Consider the following 20,272-nt stretch of genomic DNA (forward strand, 5'->3'; position numbering starts at 1 on the left):
ATCTGTATCTATTTATCTATCTATATTTTATATGTACCTATCTCTATCTATTTATCTATGTCTATCTACCTATCTACCTACCTACCTATCTCTATCTACATATCTATCTATCCACCTATCCATCCCTCTATCTGTGTATCTACATTAACCCATCTACCATAGGGAGCCACCCGCTGTAGAGGGAAGGGGGGAATGGTAGCTGGTGAGGGAACTGAAGTGTTTATCCAGAGGGGGGAGAGGGAAAGAGGGGGAGAGGGGAGAAGGGGGGGAAGAGAAGGGGGACTGGAAGGCACTGATGCGTAGTTTCCAGAATAGTGACTCAGTCTTCCACCTCTTACTCCTCCTTCCTCCTCCTCCTCCTTCCTTCTCTTTATCCTCACTCTACTCCTCGTTCTCGTATTTCCGTTCCTCTTCTTCCTTTCCTCCATCCCTGTCACGCTTCTTATCCTCCTCCTCGTCTCTCACTCCACCACTCTCCTTCTCGACTACCCATTATTATGTCGCCTATTTTTTTTTCTTTCAATTTGTTTCTATCACTTTCTTTTAATATTTCTTTACATTCGTTTTAATTTTCTCGTTGTTTTCATTAAGTACCTTTTAAATCTTATATCTCTGCTCTTTATGTTTAGTTTTCTTCGCATTCCTCTCTCATATGGCTGTATTTTTGTATCTCGTTTTCTCCATTTTAATTATTTCACCACATATATTTACCTCAGCCTAGTGTACTTTATGTTTATCTTCTCCCATGCTCTTATTCGGTATTTACTTCCACTAAGTATTTTTTTCTTTTTCGTTTTTCAAAGGATTATTGAATTTTATCTTATTAGTTACAGTCGTTTATGTGGAAAGGCCCGATGACAACATCCCCACCTCCACTTCCCTACCTCATGCATCACGTGATAATCCAATGCGGCTTGGGCGCCGCTTTGAGGCACTGAACCGTAACGCCGAGATTGCGTGACGCGTGATATATGCTGCATTTATGTATGCACAAACAATAATAATTGCCTTATTTCTGTCTTGCTTCCTACGGACTTGGTCGTCATTTACTTTCCTTACCAATATGTGTATATCCCCATCTGTCTTGTCTGGTTTATTTAGATATCAAGCACAGGCTGGGATTCCCCGCCGACAAATTTTCCTGTGCCTATCGAAGATGTCTCAAGTTTCATGTAACCCTTGTCCCCCGACAGTCAGCCATATAATGTTTATTCTAGATTGAATATTTAGTTATTATTTTATTTTATTTTAATCGTTAAGTGAATAATTAAATAAACAATATTCTTTTAAGTGTGAACATTTTTCTCTAACATCTCTAAACTCTAAAGACCATGTTATGATAAGAATTAGCGAGAGATCTTACACTTGGCGACTTGCTCTGTACTTTTCTAGTAAAACGATTAAAGTTATTTTTTATTCAAATTTGTTTCCCATTTTCAGCCATTATCCTTACTTTTCACTTTATTAGAATACATCTATAAGCTAATGGGGAAAAAATCCCACGGATGCATATTGACGTGAAATAACCGACTATCAAAGGGATAATAAATATAAAACAGGAAAAGTGAATATCACTATTTCAAGCAAGATACCAATCATTTTATATTCATTCGAATTATTAAACATTCTTATTTGTTATCAGATATATAAATATATACTTTCAACCCTTCCTCCAGTGACGTCAAATGCAGCTGACCGTGGCAGGTGTAAACAGAAGCGTCCGGAAAAAGGATGATGACAATTTTTGCTTACTGGGTGGAACAGAACATAGCAAACGTTATTTGTCACTCACTGGAAATTCAATGATGAAAGAAGGTAAGTATCCAGATATATGAAATATATTCATTCTCTATAGTTACGTGTTAGTTCAGCTTTCAACCTGCCAGAAACTAACATAGTTGGTCCTGAGGCATTGATTAGCCATTGCCATGTATTACATGCTAATGTCGACATTACGTCAGTTTATTGAACATTTTTCCATTTACACCAATATATCAAGCGTTATTTTTTCTATGCCATAACGTGGATTGAAATAACTGCCATCAGAATATTCTTTGTGAAAGGTAACTCAAATTGTTCAGTGCTGGCTTAGTTTTGGTAAAGTTAAAAGTATATAAGATTATGTTGTCACATAACATATGTACTTATACATTAGTATTATGGATATTTGAGCGTTTTAGGAGCTGAGATGAACATTTACTTAGTGGGATGAGAGTTAATTAACATTTATATTCCTGGAAGAAATTGTTACTGTATGGTGGGTAAGATCATTATACACAGGTAAGAACTCAACCATATGGAGAAATTGGTCAGAAGCATTTATGCCAACTTGTATATATTTGTCAGAGCAAAGATAAATGTTGTTGATAACCAGTGTGTAATATCAAGTAAATTAATCATAAAGTCATCATTCCACAAGAGTGACATAAGATTGTTTATAAGGATAAAAATGATGTTAAACTACAGCCCATAACAACAATAAAAATGTAAAGTTATTAGTGGAAATACAGAATCATGCAAACATTGATATTTAACATGAAATTTATGTTGCACAATAGCTCCTAATCTATGTCCGAACTTAACCTAACCCAACCTAACATAACATAACTATTGACTATTCTATAGAAAAAATAGATGAAATGAAGAAATGAAAGAAATGAAAAATATATTTTTGTGATGTAGGAATAATACCAAGTTGTCATTATGAGTAGTTAATTAGGGAATATAATTTTTAAAAAATTTAAGTCAAGTCATGATATATTTTTTAAGAATACAATTTATTATGGTTCTCCATAATGTCATAGCTTTTAGTAGTAAAACAGTATGTGATAATGATAACGCCATATTTGTTTTTTTTTGGTTTGGCAGAAATTCTCCTCCCCAGTTTTGATTGTGCACAAAATTTTAGAAGTTTAAAATTTCCATAAGGAACCTTAAGGATCCTGTCTACAAGAACAATTTCCTCCTTCTCTGATGTTAAACATAGCAAAAGAAATTCTTTTGTAACAGAAATGTTTCAGAGAAGATGCCTTCCCCTCCCCTTTATTTCATCCAAACAAGTTCACAAAAATACATATAGTCTAATTCAGAAGTTAACAGTCTGTGTTCTGAACATTCACCAAATTGTATATCTATATGTAGCAGTTTGTGAATACAGTCATTATATATTGATACCCTTATACCACTATACATTTGGCCAGTTTTGCTTTTTATGATCAGGCATGCTAAACAGACAGTCAATTTCAATTTTGTTAAAATGATCTTTGCCCCTATTTTTTCCATAAGTTTATAAGCATCATATACAAGTAATCTCTATACAGTTAGGTTTTCAGGAATGTAATCCAATCATAAAGTGAGGGAGACCTGTATTTTTTTGTATATAGTTTTATAATGCTTGCCAAAACCTTTGTAGGTTGAAACAAACATATATGTGATTTATTAGGCAAACTTGTATTACCAATCAGTAGCTGCCTTGAGTTTCTTTGACCAGATATTTGCTACCCAGCAGCAGAAAAGAATTACTAAAAAAAAAACATAATAAGAGATAAAGCAAAAACTAGAGAACCAAACTATTTCAGGATGGGTACTGAATATGTGCAAAGGAACTAAGGAAAGGTATTCTATTACAGCAGCATATGAAGACTCATGAAGGTGAGGAAAAGTTACGTCTCAGTGGTAGTTAACATGGGTTTGTTTTTGGAGGTGTACACCTAAACAAAATAGCAATAGAAAATTAGATATTAATTTTGTAATGTAATATATATTAATTTCAATGTATCAATGTAATATACATTAATTTTTTAAATTATAATACATCAATGTAATATACATTTTTCTTGGAGGAAATCAATAACAAAAAACCTTGCTAAAAGCAAATACACTACCAGAGCTGTGACATTGGGTTTCAGATCCCATGTTGTCATCTGTCTAGCCCTATCAATGATCAGCTTGACAATGGCAATGACTATGTTGTGTACCAGGTGTTCTCCCACTCTAAGTGACATCATATTTTTTAAACTGTTTGGAGCCGAGCTTCATGCTTTTCTTTGAGTTATGAAACTCCTCTACACTCCACAATCCAATCAGATACCAAAACCGGCTGTCAACATCCCTGATGGCAACAGTGACCCTAATGACCTCTAGCTTTACAGACACCTCATTACTAAATTTAGGTTAGGTTAGACCAATTTATCATACTTCAACTTGCACATCTCTCAAAATAGAAATGACATCTCAAGCACTCATTTGTTACATTTGTTAGCTGCATTTGTTACTGTATCACTTTTCACAACTTTTTCTGTTATTGATTTCTGCCAAGAAAAATGTATATTACATTGATGTAATTTACAAAATTAATATTTGATTTTTTATTGCTGTATAATTTAGGTGTGCATTTCTAAAGATTTACCTTAACATCTATTGAAATAGAAAACAAAAATGACCCACGTACTAAAGACAAGACTCATTAACCATATTACTTTGCAAAATAGAAGAAAAATTTGTTATGAGTGGCCAGAATGTTAAAAGAATTGTAGACATATAGTAAACCATTGATATAACAGACAATATGGGGACAGGGGTCTGTTGCTATATCCGAAGATCCGTTATAACTTAGGACCCGTTATATCCAATGAAAATACCAGACAGATTTGTTATATCCCGAAGTTTGTCCGTTATTAGAAATTAGAGTAAACCTTCAATATAATGGATGACATGGGGATAGGTCTGTCATTACATCTAAAGATCCGTTATAACCAAGAATCCCTCACTATAATGGATTAAAATCCATTATACAGTGAGTCCTCGTTATACGGTACATATGCGTTCCCGAAAACCTTACCGCAAATTGAAATTACCGTATACCGAACCCAAGTTTCGACTTATGGGAGACGTACCTTCTCCCTGCTCTTCCCTCTTCAAAATATCTAATTTTACCTCCAAAACATGAGCGGATACCATATCTGTGAATTTTTCTTACCATAAATAGAATCAAGGGTAGTAATTACCATATACCATAACTGAATTTGCAGTATAAAGAATTACCGTATAAGGAGGTCTCACTGTAGCGAGGGTTTGTCCAGTCAGACTTTTTGTCTTTTACATCCGATATCCATTATATCGAGGGTTTACTGTAGTAAAGATGAGCCAGTAGGTAGTGTAGCCTGATTATCAGCTTTTTGCATGGATTTGATATTGTACTATGGAATTGAGGGAAGCTCGCTGGCGGAGCAGGTTTGGGCGTTGTTACTTCTGGTGAAGGATGAGGGGTTGGTGGTTCAAACCCTGCCACCAGGTAAAGTTGAACCAAGGGCATGGTTCATTGAATTCCATGCTATATAGTCCTCTGTAGAGGGGCACTCTCCTAGCCTCCCAATAGGGGGAGATTGTGATGTGGAGGGGAGGGGAGTGTATTTAGGGATGGAATGGGTGGGAATGGTTTTTATGCCTTTTTCTTTTTGGCTACCTCCCTTGTAAGGGGGAAAAAGCCTTTGGTATATGATGATGTAGATGATGAACTTCATCATCACTATGGAATTGAAATACAGTAAATAGCTTCAACTGTCTTCAAATACTATATAAATCATGGAGTTTTGGGCTAGATATACCGGTATACAAGTGTCTTGTGTCTTGAATAACACGCTGTGTGTTGGATACAGGGTTCTTGTATCTTGTCAACTTTAGAGATTAGATAGTGGATATAGATATTCTTGATAGGAACACTTATGTCAAACTGGTGTAAAAGAAATTAAGACACTAGGCTAGTGAGGTATGGTATTTGCCATATAAGCTTAATTTAACAAACCAATTTAGGCAAGTGTGAGTTTGATGAATAGTTCACTATCTGAAGAGTTTTTAATAACCCCTCCCCACCTTATGCTCTATATTGCCAACTTTTCCATGAGGTGGAACATATTTCCTAAATCCTTCATGGCTATTTGATAAAGAAAACAAATCTCCAGTTGTTTTTAAGACAAGACATGGCATAACAGTACACTTAGATAATAAGAAAACTAGAGTTCATGGTAAGATAGTGTAATTGATTAGTATGAGTAAAAACATGATCAAATGTACTCACACCTGGTAGCTAGTTAGCAGGATCTGCTCCAGTGAACAAATTTTGATTGCTAATTAGAGCACTTTTTAGATCCCAAGTTTGGTAAATGGAGCTCTCTGCTAATGGAGAGTTTGTTACATCAAGCTTCTAATGCACTTTGGAAGTTCATCCAAACAAGGATTGGCTTGCAGTTGTGAGTAGTAACAATATATTTTGGGACGTCAAAATGTAGCAGAAATAAAGGGTTAGACACTTCAACAGTAATGAAGAAGTCATGAAATCAGCTGAATCTTGGAAGAAATTCATGTGGCATACACAATGAGAGGATAGCGTTTTAGATTAATGAATGTGAAAATATTGATATTGAAATAAACAGACCAATGAGACATTTTGAGATTAGTTGGAAGTATCATTGGCAGGGTAGAATAATATTTATTGTTGCGATTGTAACCCGTTTTCAGGAGGAAATAGTTTCATGGGAAATGTTCCTGGGAGGTGGAAATTAATACATAAAAAATAATGACATATGTTTTAGACAGAGTCTTACCAACTATACAATAGAGTTATGTAGATACATATAGTTCTCACAAGAGTTCAGCTCGCATAGAGCCTAACAGGATTCTTGACCATCTCCCACTACCTGTATACAAATCTAACCTAAACAAAACAGCCAGAGTTTATGTAAGCAGCCCACCATACAAGAAAGACTTAAGACGCAACATAGACTAGGTTAAGAGGTCGTGGGAACAAATTAAGAAAGAACACATACCCAAAGGATGTGAAGAAAAACAGTTTTCCATATTGATGCATAAATATTGGGAATAGCTTTAGTGATACAGCCCAAGCTTCGACAACACACAAATTCAAATCTAAATATGATTGAAAATCAAGGATATAGATTAAGTTGGAACTGTATACCTAGGTCTCTTAATCCAACACTTGCCAACCACCACTTGTGCAGACGTTTGTGCCCAGGACATAAATCTACTTCAGAAATTGATGGATATGTCTTGGGCCAATTCCCAAAATGGGTTTATGTCTAGGCCCTAATGTCCGTACAAGTGAAGGTTGTCGAGTGTTGGATTAAGAGACTTAGGTGTACATGAATTTGAGGCTAGGTGTGATAAATTGGAGAATAGGAGATATGACTGAAAGAGAGTTGCTCCTATCTAGTATATTACAGTTAATACAATTAGGTAAATACTGTAGATGACATCCTTATTCTGCCAGTTGCTTCATCCTTGGTCACACATGTTTTTAGTGTACCCAGCACTGGCAGCACACCAACATGACCACAACATATTTCAGGGGGAGGACCTGTGGCAGGAGCTTAAGAGGTCCTTTAGTTTTCTCTATAACTTTAATGACAACCCACTGGTATTGAGGGCTTACCAACAACAATAATATGTATGTTTGTATTATTCATGTGCTTTTTGGCATTGTCACCATTTTTAGTTTCAACTATATCATGCACAAACAGAATGCCAGTTTGATTGCAGCATAAAGATGAGTTGTACGTAGGTACACTTACATTTACATTTTCTAATCGGAGTCCAGATATCATAACTCATGTTAGGGAAGTTGGAATACGAGTACTTCTTTTCAGATATATCACATTGGGCCACATTTTCATGTGAGGTGTTACATTTTTACAAGTTGCTGTCAGTTAGTGGTAGGGATCAATTATGATTTCAAAGAATAGGGTACTTGCATAAAACCTACAACCACAGACATACAGTATACCTCTGGACTGAAGTTAACAGCCAAATTTTCTCAACCAGTTCCTTCAGCTCATTATCTTAACTTCAGCTGAGTGAATTAGAACAAAAAACATTTAAAAGGTATTATTGTACCAAAATAATTTATTGTGTTAGCCATGGGCTTTCCTACCTTGGGTATTCCACACAGCAGATGCAATTATCTGGTGTTAACCAAAATGATACTTGTAATAGTTTATTTTTGAGGCAACTGAATTGAATATAACCAGCAAAAACACCAAAACTGAAGAATCATTCCAGACAGCCCTACACTTATGCTGAGATTTACTATTAGATATGGAGAAGATAAATTGGAGGACTGCAAGCATAAGATTTCATTGTTTTTTGTTTTGTTTTTCAAGCCAGCCATCATGGAGTGCATCAGAAATTTTATTTGGTTGAATACATTTACACAAATTAGTCTTATCTCTACATTTCAGGGTGAGTGAAGGTAAAGTAGTCCTCATAACACCTAGACATGGAGTTGAGGTCAGCCACCTTCAGATATCGTTTTCAATGTATCCAAGGTAGTTATTTGTGATTTAAAAGCACTTCAGCCTGGTTCCTCGGGTCATTTCTGCTCCTTGACTCACTGCTCAAATATTGCCTATGGATCCCACTGGTCATAGGCATCTGTAGCACTTCAGTATCATCAGCTGGGAAGCCCCTCTGATACTACTTCTGTGATTTCCATTTGGGGAAACACTGTGCCTTGGATCATTCAGCATGTTCAGAATACATCACGGAGGTGATGATTCTTCTCATCAGGTGCACTCACCTTCTTCAACTTAAGATAATCTTGGGTTTAGCTTTGCTTGTTATTGCACAATTCAGGATAAGGATGTGGCTTGCTGATTGCACCATGTCCTGTCATTCTAGAAAAAAAAATAGTTGTTTCTGCTTAGATTCTTGCTGAATCTTTTGTGCGGCTTACCTGATACGCGCACTTTATTGCCAGCGTGAGAGTTTCTTCTCTCCAACTGTTATCATGACTTGCACTATTTAGCCAGCAATATTTTCAGCAGTTCCTCTGTAGCTCTTATTGCCTATTATCATGATTGTTTTGATGTCTTCTCCCAGAAAAGCTGGAGCCTTCACTTGGATTTTTTCTCTTTCTCTTTTCCTTCCCCTCCCTTGCTTCCTCCAGTCGACTTTCTCTTTAATCTGACTATTGTATCATCTCTGGACATCATTTCTGCCCTCTGGTCTAAATACTCAGAAGACTCTAACCTTGTGGATTACCTTGTATCATTCTTGGGAAATCTACTTCTTTGCTGACTTTCTGTCGTGGTAGACTTTTTTTGCCTCAGCATTTCAACTTATTCTAACTCCTCATACTGGAAGTAAGGTTATATTCATTTTGGCTTAAAGAAGGATTGGTATTCTTAACCCTTCCAAAACTGTTTTGTATGTTAAAAAAATTAATGTATACTTGGACATTCCAATTGGGATATTTTACCATGAAAGAGTTAGCTTGGATATATCTCTTTAGTATACAGAGGTTCCTCTAAGGCAGTGGTTCCCAACCTTTTTTTTTTTAGTTTTACAATTATACGTACTAAGTTAACCTTAATCCTAATGCCGGGTACCGTAATGTTTTCTTGATTTTATTTTATTTTATTATATTTTCAATTTTTTTGTCAGCCCTTCATTACCCCCGAAAATTTGTTACCTACCCCCCAGGGGGTAATTTACCCACAGGTTGGGAACCACTGCTCTAAGGTAAATAAATCATCAGGTATTAGCCAGACCAATTTTTTTTTAATTAAGAAGTGATAAACACCCACTCTCCCTTCTTATCTCCTGTACCTATTTCCTCTTCTCCGTACCTATTTCCTCTTCTCTTTGCCCTTCCCACTATCCAACTCACTTTAGCTTTTGAACATTCTCCTTTGCTCTTCCATTCCTTTTCTCATTTCCACCCACCCCCACCTAACCTTCTTATGTCTCCTAGCTACATATATTTATCTAATTGTACCTGTTTGTAGTTTACAGGAAGATGTACTTATGGGGTACTCTCTCTTATTCTCCAGTAATCATAGCTTGTTTTAAACTTATATATGGTGCCCAGCTTGAGCTATATCATTTTGTAGGTTATTCCAGGGTTTTTTCACATCTATATAGAAAATATATATACAGTAAACCCTCTATATAACGGATCTCGATATATCGGATATAACGGACAAAAAATCTGACCGGACAAGCCCTTGCTACAACGAATTTTCATTCTTTATGGCAAGGGATCCTCGGTTATAACGGATCTTCAGATATAACGACATATCGTCCATTATATCGAGGGTTTACTGTACAGTGAATCCCCGCCTATCTGCAACTCGCCATTTGCGACCCCACACATCAGCAACTTTTCTCGTGGAACCTAACTAATGCATATTTGCAATTTTCCTACCTATCCATGAGGGCTATGCATCATGGAGCTAATACTTGAAACCTTTAGAAAAATCCTAATTTAAAGCTTAAATATTATTATTTAATTTCTAAATGCACTTATTAATTAAAAATAAGCAAAAGAGCACTATCCAGTATATAAGCTAATACTAAATTTAGATATCAACAATAAAAATGTGGTGTGAGATGCCAGCATCTCCAGCATCAATGTTTCTGGCCAAACTATTGGGTGGCAATTTAAGGATACCCAATTGGCGTAAGATTCAATCAGTCTCTCATTTTTTTGGTGAGTATTATAATTATTATTATTAAAAAATAACTTAGAAATGAAGTATTAATAATTATTTACATCATAGAATAATATAAAAGCATTAAAACAAGGTTTGTACAATTAAAAAGGGTGTTTTAGGCATTTTAATGGGAGCGTCCATTATCCGCTATTTTTTGCTATTCACGAGGAGTCTTGGAACCTATCCTTCATGAATGCCAGGGATTCACTTTATGTATTTATTTATATATATATATATATATATATATATATATATATATATATATATATATATATATATATATATATATTTCCATCCTTCAGACATGTGGTCATTTTTCAACTTGCTCCTATGACCTCATGATGCCCTTCTGTCCCTAATCAAGAAAATTTCTGTCAATTCTGTCCAACCTCTTCAGTGGCATATTCTCATTGGTGGAAGTTTGATTATTTTGAGGACTCTTCTGTATTATATCAGCATCAACCAGCACTTATATCCATGGGGACAATATCGCACCAAAGAAATTATTAAGAGAGATGGATAGTTGTAGAATTGAGGAAAAATAGAAACTTAAAAGTGGTCAGTAGTCCTTTCTGAGTGGAGATTAATCTGTAGTCAGTAGGGATGTCACTAAAATCTCAAAAATATTAACAGCATAAAATTCATGCTATCATTATCATATATGGGTTAGTTTTATATGGGTCTTTTGAATTTTGTGTAGGAGTTTTTTGTTTTCAATTTTCATAGTCTTTACTTGTATAAACATTTATAGACTGATTAATTTAACAAATATTATTATTGATTATCCTATGTTTCATTGGCTTTTTTTGGCCTACCCATTTATTCATTTTATTTATTTATTATTATTATTTTCTTAATGCCATAAGAGTGGGACAGTTAGTAATGCAAACTCATAACCTATTTAACAGCAAATAATTGGAAAAAATTACTTAAATGATTGAAGTCTGATGCTTTAGAGTTTTATTATTGCTAATCCCTAACTTGGGTTAATATTCTCTTCCCATTGGCTCAAATATTGCAAAATTGTATGTCCTATATAAAGGGTCATATTAATAAAATATCAGCTTGAAATGCATACATTTATTTTTGTTACAAAATACTTTGTCATAGTGGTATAATAGCATTGAACTTGTTATAGATGAATATTTTTGTTTATACACTTATTGATATGTTAACATTAAACTAATGTAGTTTCATACTCTCAATTCTCATCACTCATCTTTATAAATGTAGCATATCTCATAATTTTCTTTTTTTTTGGGGTGATGTTACATTTATTATTATTTATATTCAACTATAAGGAAAAGCATGTATGGTTGATTGGAACCCCAGTCACACCACTGGATTCTTTCCTCTCAGCTGAATAAAAGCATCTCATACAGTACTACCTCTCATTAACGGACATTAATTAGCTGTGTTTGGTGCTGTTGTTTAGTGCTGTGCAATCACTATGCCACCCAAAAACCACTCCAAATCAATGGATTATTCACATCAATGGACACCATTACCCCCCCTTTTAGTCCGTTAATGAGATAGTACTATATTATCCTGATCATGTGTCTACAGTATATAGCATACCATGATATTGATAATTTATAGTTTCCTGATTTGACTTTGTCACAGAACTGAAACATCATTGGATGAAAAAATATATATGATATTGTGTACAAAAATACCAACAATCAACATTTTATTTTCAGGGTTTTTTCATGTTTCATGTGAAATAATATAATGAATATTGAATAAATGTGGCACAGTAGTAGGATCATGTGTACAGGATTGTTGTACATAGTTATAAAAATGCATGCTGTACAAGGAAAAATGAAGTCAAGATTACTCTCAGTAGTATGATGTTCAAAATTTCTTCATGTTCTAGTATTCATATTGGAGAAAAGATTGAATGAAAAAGAAATTAGACTTGGTCATTTTTGACAAGTGAAACTAATGTAATGTTAGGCCTATAATTATTGAATGCAGAATGCTGCCACCAATGTTAGGGACTAGTATTACTACATGAGACAGAGGGAAAAATATTATTTTTTTATATGACATGAAATTATGAAATAGTGAGAATTTTTCAAATGTGTAAATCCATACTAAAAGCCCAACAGTGTGTATTATCAAAAATGTGTGTATTATCAAAAATGCTAACTGTTATGCAGAAGTGATCAAATGAAGATGATGTTTAAATTCAAACAAACATATTACCTGTTATGGTTAGGTGATGTTTAAATTCAAACAAACATATTACCTGTTATGGTTAGGTGATCCACAGGGTCTTTACGCCACCGTGTGGCAAAATTCTCAGTGATGCCCCCCTTCCCCCATCACCACTTCCCATTTCCATCATTCCTTACTGCCTATTAAAGCTATTGGCTTGTGCAAAAATTGAGCAGATTATAAAAATGTTATTTAATGTCTCTATTGCAGAGAGAATAAGGAAAAAATATTTCACATTCTGTTGATTCTAATGCAAAATTTGTATATAACAGTAAAATATTCAGGGCTCGTTTGACCTTTTTTCATTATGATTATTTTGTCAGCCTTGTGGGCGGCATGTCCAAACTAGAATTGCTCCCCCTCCCCTAAATGTGTCGCCCCAGGACATATGCACCCCCCTGCCGCCAAATGTGAGGACCCTTATATTTACCTAGTTGTATTTGCCAAGTTGTATTTTACAGGAAGGGGAGCTATGCTCGTGGTGTCCCGTTTTCATATCTCGTTTTATCTAAACAGTTTTTAAAATTGTGTGTCGTTTTTGCACACACCACATTCTCATCTAACTTGTTCCAAACGTCTATTACCCTGTGAGGTGATCCACAAGTGATGATTGCTTAATAGGGTTTAGTATTTTCTAGATCATCAGATATTATCTAACCAAGGAGCCCACCCCACACCTCATTGTCTAAAATTTAAGCTGTGGTAATTCACATTAGGAACTGTTATTGCACTACTGATTATGATACGTCATGCTCCTCATACTTACATTGTCGTGGGGATCCTTAGAATATGAACGACCTCAATCTATATTTGTGTTCAGTCAATGAATCCGTTGCCCCAGGTGTCTCTTGCAGAAGACGTATGGCCTCCAGGAAACTACCAACAGCCTTTGGGTGGGGCATAAGTCACTTAAAGAAGAGATATTGTGTTGTCTGGGGATTGTTAGTGTGGTGCGATTTTGTTAATTTTGGGAAGAATAAGATTATTTCCCCAAGAGAGCCACAGATTGACAACATGTGGTTTCTTTTGCTCGTTGCACTTATCTCTCTATTCTTTCCCTGAGCTGGGTTCAGTTGTGGTGATGTTGGAGGTGTCATCTTCAATGTCAGTCATATTCTTGGCCTTGAAACCAAAGGAGAGTATGGGTATTCTTTCCTGGCAGATACTGTAACGTAGGCATGTGTCATAACAGCACTTGCGACCCTGACACATGCTATCACTAACACATGGCTGCAATGTAAAGAAAAGGTATGATATAGAATGGTTAGAATGATATTGGTGTTAGTATGCTACACGTATAATGCATTATTCTAGCACACTGAAAGGATTTTAAAAACAATAGAATGCATGCACACACACACACGCACGTCGGTCAAAGTGACAACAAAATTTGGAACTCTAAGAAAACTTAAAGTTTCATCGATCTCAACAATGAGGGAGAACCTTCGTTGTATTAATAGGGTAGGGGAAAGCTTGTGGTGTAGTGGGAAGGTGAAAAAAAGGAGAAAGGGAGGGATTACTGAGGGAAATGGAAGAAATGAGGAAGGTGATGAACGGGTTCCCCCGGACGTCAGGAGAAATGTCAACAAGAGGGCTGCAGACGACGCAGGCAAAGTCGAAAATATCACTAAAAGCATTAAGTTTAGAAATATAGATAAGAACAGCACAATAGAAAGTGAAGATAATAATTTCCATGGATTTAATGAGGGGGAAGATGCCAACCTCCACTGATTAGTAAGTCTAGAGGAAAAACTAGAGAAAATGACCAAACATTGGGAGGCTAGGTTCAGCCAACTTACATGGATTACGGAAAGAGTTGATAAATTGGAAGAATTAAAGAAAGAGAACCAAAACCTAACTAAAGAATTAGAAGAATTAAAAAGACAGTTAAAAGAAGTAAAAGATGAGGATGAGGAATTAAAGAAGAAGAATAAAGAGAATAAAATGTCCATAGCAAACGAAGCACAGGGTTGGAGAAAAGTGCAAGAGAATAACAAAGTTGTATTTACAGATATAGTGAAACAACAGATGAAAGAACAAACTAAGAACACAATTATTAAAGTGATGAGAGAAGAGGAGAATATAGTAAAAGACTTTGCGGACAAAAAGAAATGTATAATTGTATTAGGGGTGGAAGAGAAGTATAATCTAAATAGGACCACAAGAGTAAAAGAGGAAAAGGTAAACAATATATTAGAAGTAGTTCAAGAGGATGGACAAAAAACAGGGAAAGAAATTGAAGAAATATATAGACTAGGGAAATATAATACAGATAGACCAGACCAATTAAGATCAAATTCAGGTCACAAACAACAGTAGAGAATATCTTAGCAAAAACAGGGAAACTAGCAGACAGTGAACAGGTATGGATAAAAAGAGAAATGAATAAAGAGGAAAGAGAGGAGGAGAAAACAAAAAGACTAGTAGCTATGGAAAAAACAAGAAAAGAACAGTCTGAAAAAGAGAAATTCTATTGGAGATTAGTGAATATGAAAGTGAAGAAATTGTTCACAGCAGAGAAAAACAGAAGGAAAACAGAAAACACAATAGAAGTAGCAGAAAATTGAAAGTGTCTTATACAAATATAGATGGCTTAATAACAGGCTTGTACGAATGATTACCTGAAGGAAAAAGAAACGGACATAATGGGAATTGTAGAGACAAAATTGAAAGGTCCACTACCACCTAACAGTGTAGGACATGGTACATATAATTACTGGATTAGAAACAGAGAGGTAAAACAAGGGGGTGGAGTTATGTTCCTGACTAAGAAAGATATAGATGTGAGGAATGTCACATATGGAAAGAATAGAGATGATCATGATGGAAGTGGAGAACAAGGATGGGAAGAGCAGGAAGTTTGTAGTAAATTATGTACCTCCTAAAATGGCTTCGTGGGAAGAGAAAGAACACAAAAGTATGTAAGAAGACACAAGGATAACACTAAATAAGATAATAAAAGATGGAGGAAGAATAATTATGATGGGTGACTTTAATTGTAAAGAAATCTGCTGGGAAGAGATGACAGTGAAGGGTAGAGATGACCTATGGGAAAATGTACTACTTGATATGATTATAGAACATACAATGACACAATGGATACAAGAGAATACTAGGTATAGAAATGAGGAAGAGCCATCAAGACTAGACCTAATAATCACATCAGAACCTGAAATAGTGGACAAGATTGAATATAAGATGCCACTAAGTAAAAGTGACCACATATTGGTTGAACTGGAACTAAATGAAGAAGAATACATGGGAAAAAATGAACAATATAGAAAGGGAAGAATGATGTATGGAAATTTTTTTTTTTTATAAAATGAGAACATTTTTTCAAAAAGCAGACTAGGAAAGGATATACAAGGAGGAAACAACAGTAGAAGATAAATGGAAAATTTTGACAAAATTTTATAAGGAGTGAAAAAGTATGTTCAAGACAAAAACAAGAAAAAGGATATGTAAAATATTGGTACAACAAAAGATGTAGCAAGTTAAAAGATAAAAGGGATAAAGCTTGAATAAAATGGAGAACAGACAAAAAAAAATGGAAAATATATACTAGTTATAGAAATGAATATGTACAAGTGTGCAGAGAAGAAAAGAGAAAATATGAAAAGGATGTCATAGAAAAATGAAAAGATCAACCAAAACTATTTTATAGATTTGTAAACAAACTGAAAAACAAAAATTAGTGAAACTATTACAAGGAGGAATAGAATATACAGAGGAAATAGAAATGTCAGAAATTATGAACAAGCATTTTAAATCCGTGTTTATGAGGGAGAACATACAACTTAGAGATGTCGAGTGGGAGGGGAAAGTCCCACTATGAAAGAGAAGTAACAAGGAATGAAATAATGAGTCACTCGAGTAATCTTGATGATAGAAAATTGCATGGTCCAGATGAAATGGGAAACTGGATTTTGAGAGAATGCAGGGACAAACTAACAGACAAAATACATAGTGTAATAAGTAGTTCATTGAAGGAGGGAAAAATTTCAGAAGATTGGAAAAGAGCAAATATAGTACCAATATATAAGGGGGGGAAACAAAGAAGACCCTGCAAACTATAGACCAGCCTCTCTTACAAGTATGGTAGATAAAATTTGTGAAAGAATGATCAAAATTAGATGGGTAAATCATTTGTAAAAAAAAAAAAAGAAAAAAAAAACTAAATACAAGGCAGTTTGGATTTAGACAAGGAAGATCATGTGTCACAAACTTTATGTGTTTCTATTCAAGACTAATAGATATAATACAGGAGAGAGAGATGGATGGGCTGATTGTGCCTTTCTAGACCTGAAAAAAGCTTTTGATAAGGTGCCACTTAAGAAATTGCTAAAGAAATTAGAAACTGCAGGAGGAATACAGGGCAAACTACTTAAGTGGATGGAAGACTTATTGCATGAAAGGAAAATTAGATAGAGTAATGATAAGAGAGAAACATTCCAATTGGGATGAGGTGATTAGTGGTGTTCCACAAGGAATGGTTTTGGCCCCAATAATGTTTGCTATATATATTAATGATATGGATGAAGGAATTGTAAGTTATATAAGCTTCTTTGCAGATGATGCAAAAATTTTGAAGAAAAAAATTAACACCAAAGAAGATTGTGAGTCGCTGCAGAGTGATCTCAGTAAAGTATGGGAATGGAGTAGGAAGTGGGAGATGGAATTCAACATTAAGAAGTGTAATATAATGGAATTAGGAAGAAGCAAAAAAAGAATAGTGGGATCATATACATTGGGAGAGGAAGAAATTAAAAAAGTGGAAAAAGAGAAGGACATAGGAGTTGTTATTATGAATGATATATCCCCTGAGAAACATGTAAAAAAAAATTCTGGAGAAACTTATAATTTAATAAGATCAATCAAAGTGGCATTTACATATCTGGACGAAGAAATGGTGAAGAAAATACTAGTCACTTTGATAAGACCAAAATTGGAGTATGCAGCGACGACATGGTCACCAAGTACAAAAAAATGTATAACAAAACTTGAAAGAATACAAAGAGCAATTACAAAATTGGCACCAACACTCTTAGAACTATCATATGAGGAGAGACTGGGAAAAAAACTTGAACTACAGACATTGGAGCAAAGAAGAGAGAGAGGAGACTTGATAACTATAGAATCATGAATGGCATGGAAGTTATAGATAGAGAGGATCTAATAAAATGGGATAGTAGAGATACAAGAGGACAAGGAAAGAAAATCAAGAAAGACAATCATAGAAGAGACCTGAAAAAGAAAAGCTTTCCCCACAGGATAATAGATATTTAGAACAGGTTAGATGAGAATGTGGTGTGTGCAAAAACGATACACAAATTTAAAAACAGTCAAGATAAAACAAGATATGGAGACAGGACACCATGAGCATAGCTCCCCTTCCCATAAAATACAACTAGGTAAATACAACTAGGTAAACAATTAGGTAAATACGCACACATGATAGAAGAGGACAGGATAGAGAAAGCAATCATGCTGCCCTTCTCTCTTTTTTCTTCCAATAAAATTTGTATTTACCTAATTGTGTATTTACTTACAATTAGGTAAATACACACCTTATTGGGAAAAAAAAGGAGTGAGGGGAAGGATGACTGCTCTCTTTCTTCTTCCTCTCCTCTCCTATTCAGTTGTCCCCAATAAATAAGTCTGTTCAGTGTATGGAAACACAAATAGTTGAAGAACAGCCATTCCATACCATATTGTTATGGCGGTAGATGTTGACTGGACACATGCTCCTGTAGCCTGGGCATTGTCCTAATGGATCTGATAGGAGAGATAAAGCAAATGTGCAACAGATCATGAAATCAATGATAGGGGCTAAATTATGGAGTTAAGTATATGACAGACAGCACAAGTGTCGGTAATGAGGACAACATATATCATAAATGTCATGGATAAGGAAAGCATATGAGGAAGTCTGGAGGAGTAGTAAGCAGTCAGTCCCAATTTAAATCTGACAGAATAATGCTGAAGAATAGGGAGAAGTGGTAGGCTACATACCTTGGATCATTTCATCACAGCAGGTGTACAACCCATGCTTTATATTCACCCTGCAAAAAAGATTGCAATTTATTTTTGCCAGTGTCGAGGAGTGTATGAGCTTTGGTCTCATGAGGTGGTGCTGTAGTTCAGCAAGAGAACCAAAAGGTCTACCAGGGATAGGGAAACCATTTCCTGGGAAAGAGTTTCCAAGAAAGGGACGTTGGGGAGGATCATGTCCGATGAGGTGCCCCTGGCTGAAGGCCAAGATGACTCCGACCAGTAAGATTGGAATGGCTGTTGTGAACTGCAGTGGATTCATCTGAAAAGGAAATTCAGTGGCTTAGATAAAGTAGTTAAAGGTGCATTTGCATTGTTTATTTGTTTGTATACTTATTCATAAGGAACATGACCATGTTGGTGAATTTGATGGGGGAAGGGCAATCATGGGACTGGCATAAGGTTGTGTATTTAATGATGGTTAATGGAGAGAGGCAATACTCAAGAAAAATGGACATAGTAATAACAATAATTGTTGCTTCTGATTCACTGACTGGAAACTTATATTAGAACTGCAACAGACTTTAGAGATGCAGTACACAAGTTTTAGACTTCATTCACAGTCAGCCAGTAAAACACCCTTAACATTCCACTTACATTTTAGAAGCTCTGCCAAGGGATTCGAACCTTGACCTGTGCATGTGGCAGAGCTTCTAAAATGTTTAATCTGTCTTAAACATACACAATTCCACTTACATTTTGCACACTCCATACAACCTTACCAAGATGAATTAAGCTGTTGTAGTGAGATTTGGACTTGTTCAGGTCAGTGATAACTGAAGAAACTGTGTATGAATACAGCCTAAGCTATCCACTGCAGAACCTGTCTAACTCATGGGGGATGGTGCAACCCTTAGTGTTGGGGCAGGTAATTAAGTCACTGCTGGGAATCCTAGAGAAGTGCGGGACTCGAACTCACAGCTAAGCGAATGCGAGACCAGCACGCTTCCGATTGCTCCACTAGACAGATGACTTGTTAAAGTAACAGTGATATTTTGTCGCTGTTGTGCTTACCCTGAATCTGGACTGGTCAAGGGTTCGTGATGACGCTTGTCCGCTCCTTTTGGCGACAGACTGCCGATCACTGGCGCCGGCCGCAATTTATACATGGACCTAGGTGCCAGGTGCCAACGCACTTCCGCACTTCCTCAGTCTTTTGTCTTAGTCATAACCCTCTCCCCCCCCTCCTCCCTCGTCCCTCCTCCTAATAATTGTTATTCTAGTTGGTGGATTTGTGTGTCTTGGAAGGACTCCAGTACCGATCCACTTCTCCCTTGAAATACGTCTTGTTCTCCAGGAGAACGTTGATGACTTTAGTGAATTTGGTGGCGGTGGTTGAGAGGGGGAAAGGGATGGTGAATTGTCCCGTTAACCCTGGACAAAGGGAGCTGTGGCAGCAGCACCTGCATAATCCTTCCGTTGTGCGTGTTAGGGCAGGTCGGCTTCGCCAGTGGGGTCACGCTAGGACACAGCCGACGCCCCCGAGGTAAACA

At 35.8% G+C, this 20,272-nt stretch overlaps 2 protein-coding genes across 8 annotated transcripts in view; one reads left to right on the plus strand and one right to left on the minus strand.

The window, feature by feature from the left end:
* Positions 1-1,660: 1,660 nt before the first annotated feature.
* Positions 1,661-20,272, plus strand: part of LOC143033365 (protein DOP1A) — a 73,330-nt gene continuing 54,718 nt past the window's right edge. For 2 of the 7 annotated variants that reach the window (XM_076198704.1, XM_076198707.1), the window contains exon 1: positions 6,115-6,248. In XM_076198704.1, coding sequence (XP_076054819.1) covers positions 6,178-6,248 — 71 coding nt within the window. In that variant the 5' untranslated portion in view covers positions 6,115-6,177. Of the gene's footprint in view, positions 1,816-6,109; positions 6,249-8,252; positions 8,340-20,272 lie in introns of those variants that run through there. The other 5 variants (XM_076198705.1, XM_076198706.1, XM_076198708.1 and 2 more) reach the window with 4 other exon arrangements.
* Positions 11,574-19,937, minus strand: LOC143033367 (uncharacterized). The gene is made up of 4 exons (XM_076198711.1): positions 19,794-19,937; positions 18,741-19,041; positions 18,436-18,503; positions 11,574-13,958 (listed from the first exon to the last, which is right to left on the minus strand). Exons 2-4 carry the CDS (start codon positions 19,039-19,041, stop codon positions 13,776-13,778), a joined length of 552 nt encoding a protein of 183 aa, XP_076054826.1. The 5' UTR covers positions 19,794-19,937; the 3' UTR covers positions 11,574-13,775.

The sequence above is a fragment of the Oratosquilla oratoria genome, chromosome 15 (genome assembly GCF_046742065.1).
Source record: "Oratosquilla oratoria isolate Oo_2021 chromosome 15, ASM4674206v1, whole genome shotgun sequence".
Taxonomy (NCBI): Eukaryota; Metazoa; Arthropoda; class Malacostraca; order Stomatopoda; family Squillidae; genus Oratosquilla; species Oratosquilla oratoria.

What these genes read in the sequence shown, in the direction of transcription:
- LOC143033367 (XM_076198711.1), bottom strand. Translation starts at nt 19,041, where the DNA reads ATGAATCCACTGCAGTTCACAACAGCCATTCCAATCTTACTGGTCGGA. An exon ending in CTGTGATGAAATGATCCAAG is followed by an intron (nt 18,504 to 18,740) that starts GTATGTAGCCTA and finishes CTCTCCTATCAG; the next exon opens with ATCCATTAGGACAATGCCCA. An exon ending in TCTACCGCCATAACAATATG is followed by an intron (nt 13,959 to 18,435) that starts GTATGGAATGGC and finishes TTTACATTGCAG; the next exon opens with CCATGTGTTAGTGATAGCAT.